Source organism: Protobothrops mucrosquamatus, unplaced genomic scaffold (genome assembly GCF_001527695.2).
Source record: "Protobothrops mucrosquamatus isolate PMUCROS unplaced genomic scaffold, P.Mucros_1.0 scaffold753, whole genome shotgun sequence".
Classification (NCBI taxonomy): Eukaryota; Metazoa; Chordata; class Lepidosauria; order Squamata; family Viperidae; genus Protobothrops; species Protobothrops mucrosquamatus.
The window spans coordinates 198327-201230 of record NW_015387023.1 but is presented as its reverse complement, the minus strand read 5'-3'; the positions used below and the strand labels follow the sequence as shown (position 1 = coordinate 201230).

Below are 2904 nucleotides of genomic sequence, written 5' to 3'. Positions count from 1 at the left end.
CCAGTCTGCCCGAGACGGCGCAACGACACGAGTGCCGAAAAGTGCCAGTTCCCGCCTCCGTCGCCTGAGGCGCTTCTCAAACCTCCCCCCCCCCACACACACACACACACGCCGCCGCCAGCGCACCGAGGGGAGAGAGACGCGGCTTTTCCTCACACTTACCCGGGAAATAGTCAGCGGCGTGCTAAAATCTTTCCCTCCGACCAGGCGGAACCCCCAGGGCGAAGGACCGTTCAGAGCCACTGTCTGGGGCATGGCGGGGGCTCTTCCAAGCCGAAAGGAAAAAGCGGGACGAGGGAGCGCGCCCGGCTCGCCGGCTGAAAAGCGACTCGCAAAGCGGGCGCCTGCCTCCGACACCCAACTTCTCGGCTCGCCTCTCCTCTCTTCGCCTCTGCCGCTTTCTAATCCACTTAAAGCGCCTGCTAATCTCCGGTCCGGCCTGACGTCTCTCGGCTTCCCCGTACAGGGGAGAGAGGGAGGAGGAGGAGGAGGAACAGGGGGCAGAGAAAGGGAGAGGCGGGGCCCTTCACGTTTAGGGCGGGCGGGAATCCAACTTTTCTCCTTGGCCCTTCTGTACAACGAGCCGTTGGGTGAGGATATTCCCTGATTAGACTTAGATTAGCGACTCTTTTTTTTTTTTTTTGATTTTGATTTGATTTTGATTTTATTAGATTTATACCCCGCCCTTCTCCTGACGGACCCAGGGCGGCTTACAGCAAGCTAAAAACAGATAAAAACCCTACAAACACCGTTTTAAAAATATAAAAATATAATAAAAATTTAGTCACAAAACCAACCTTTTCTTTCGAGGGTTCCAGCTGTTCTTTTTTTTTTTTTTTTTTAATTGGTTCTTAATTTTTTCAAATAAACATATAAACAAATAATACAAATATGGTGCATTTCATTAGAAAAACAAACACATAAAAAGCCTACTCGTTAGGTATTCAGAAATAATCGGCGGTCCCCCCCCCCTGCATCCACACTCCCTCCACCTTCCTACCTACTTCCCTCTTCCTTCCTCCCCCTCTTGACCACAACCTCTCCTCTTTCCTCCTTCCCAACTATCCTACACATCCCATCACCTGCTTTTCCACCACCTCGGATGCAGTTTAGGGGTACTAGCCGATCATCTCCTCTTCTTAAAGACAAACATTTACATTACATTTATAAATACACCAATTTTTTTTATAATTCTACCCCTTCATCCCCTTCTCCCCTCCCTCCCCCCCCCCAGACTTCCCAGAACTGAGTACAGGGATAAATACATAACATCCCAAGTCTAAATTAAGCTATCCATTCATAATACAAACAAAATTAACATACTTTAACTCTAATATACAATAATAAACTTAAATATAAAATATATATATAAAGGTTCCAGCTATTCTTTTATACCTGAGTCAATTGCTAACCAGTGCTCAGATTATGGAGGGAGGGAGGGAGAGAGAGAGAGAGAGAGAGAGAGAGAGAGGCAAGGAGTTAATTTATCTCTCTTTTCCCATCTAATGGTTATTTGAATTCTTGGAGCCCAAATTTGGTAGTCCTGGCCAAAATAATATGGAAGTTGAAATCCAAAACATCCCAAATAAAAGTTTTGCAATATTTCGGTTGATTTATTGGACCAAGAATTATGATTTCTGTGATGCATTTGTCAGAAGAGATTAAATAATGCTTAACTACATGGACAATAGCCATCTAACTCTCAAACTTCAGCTTCATATCCTTTCCCTAACTGAAGAGCAATTTTCTAAGGAACCATTAAAAAAAAAAAAGAAAGAACTCAGGTAGATCCTGCTTTTGTTTCCTATCCAGTTCCAGCGATCTTGGCTTACCTTTCTTTTCGCTATGCACTGTTGTAACAAGCATCTGGTAGAGTCGCCCTCTCCCAATGTATAGATTGGTTTTATTTACATAATATTGTACAAATCGTTGCAAGCAGTTGGAACGATTGGTTTACAGAAGAATGGAAAATAAAATGCTTTCCACTTACTTTTTATACTCTATGTAAAAATATTATCTGTTTTTAGGAGACTTTGGCTTTAAAACTAAACTGAAACTAAGGAAAAACTGGACCCAGTTCCCACCCCAATATTCTGAGTAGGTTTTTTTGGAGGGGGAGCTGGGTTCAAAAAAATATCAGACTTCCATGTGTTGGAATTTATATTTTCCTAGATCAGAAAAGGTCCCGAATAATGCCGACTTAGATATTAAGGATAGCCTGCTACACTAAATTGTATAAACTTTTTCTCACTTGAACTTAATAATGGTATAAAAACCTACTACAGCAACATGTTTTTTCTGCTTTGTCCCCATGATATTATTTTCATCTTATCTCCAGACCTGAGTAGGATGGGCTTAATCATCCTTAGATGTTCTGATGTTAAAGCTATATGGTAGTAAAATATTTCAATAAACTTCTGAAAATAGTGTTTTTCATTTTTTTTCATACTGGTTTGTCCTTTCTACCTTGATCATCTATGCCAGGGGTGTCAAACTCAATTTCATTGAGGGCCGCATCAGCATTGCGGTTGCCCTCGGGGGGGCCGGGTGAGTATGGCCAGGGCGGGTGCAGCCTACTGGGTGGGCGTGGATGGAGTCGGCGTGGCCTACTGGGTGGGTGTGGCCAGCTCTACATTGTTCGCATCAAGGGTGCCTGTGGGGGCCTGGGCAGGAGTGGGACAGATCTGAGGGTCTCTGGCGAAGGGGGTGGGACCGGGGCAAGCGCCAAGGCACGGTCCATTTCTTCATTCCTCACAAAGGGTGACACCTCCCCAGCATGCACCCAGGGGGTGGGGCCGACACGGCAGGGGCTGGTTCCTCGCTGTTTCTAGACGGCCTTGTGGAAGTAAGACTGAATGCGTTTCAGGATAGATGGCCACCACAAAATTGTACATTGGCTCCCGG

The 2904-nt window shown here is 45.1% G+C and overlaps 1 protein-coding gene across 1 annotated transcript in view; it reads right to left on the bottom strand.

Moving 5' to 3' along the window:
- Positions 1-440, bottom strand: part of LOC107289697 (PDZ and LIM domain protein 4-like) — a 32872-nt gene extending 32432 nt beyond the window's left edge. The window contains exon 1 of the mRNA XM_015818497.1: positions 163-440. Coding sequence (XP_015673983.1) covers positions 163-255 — 93 coding nt within the window. The 5' untranslated portion in view covers positions 256-440. The remainder of the gene's footprint in view (positions 1-162) is intronic.
- Between the last annotated feature and the right edge of the window lie 2464 nt (positions 441-2904).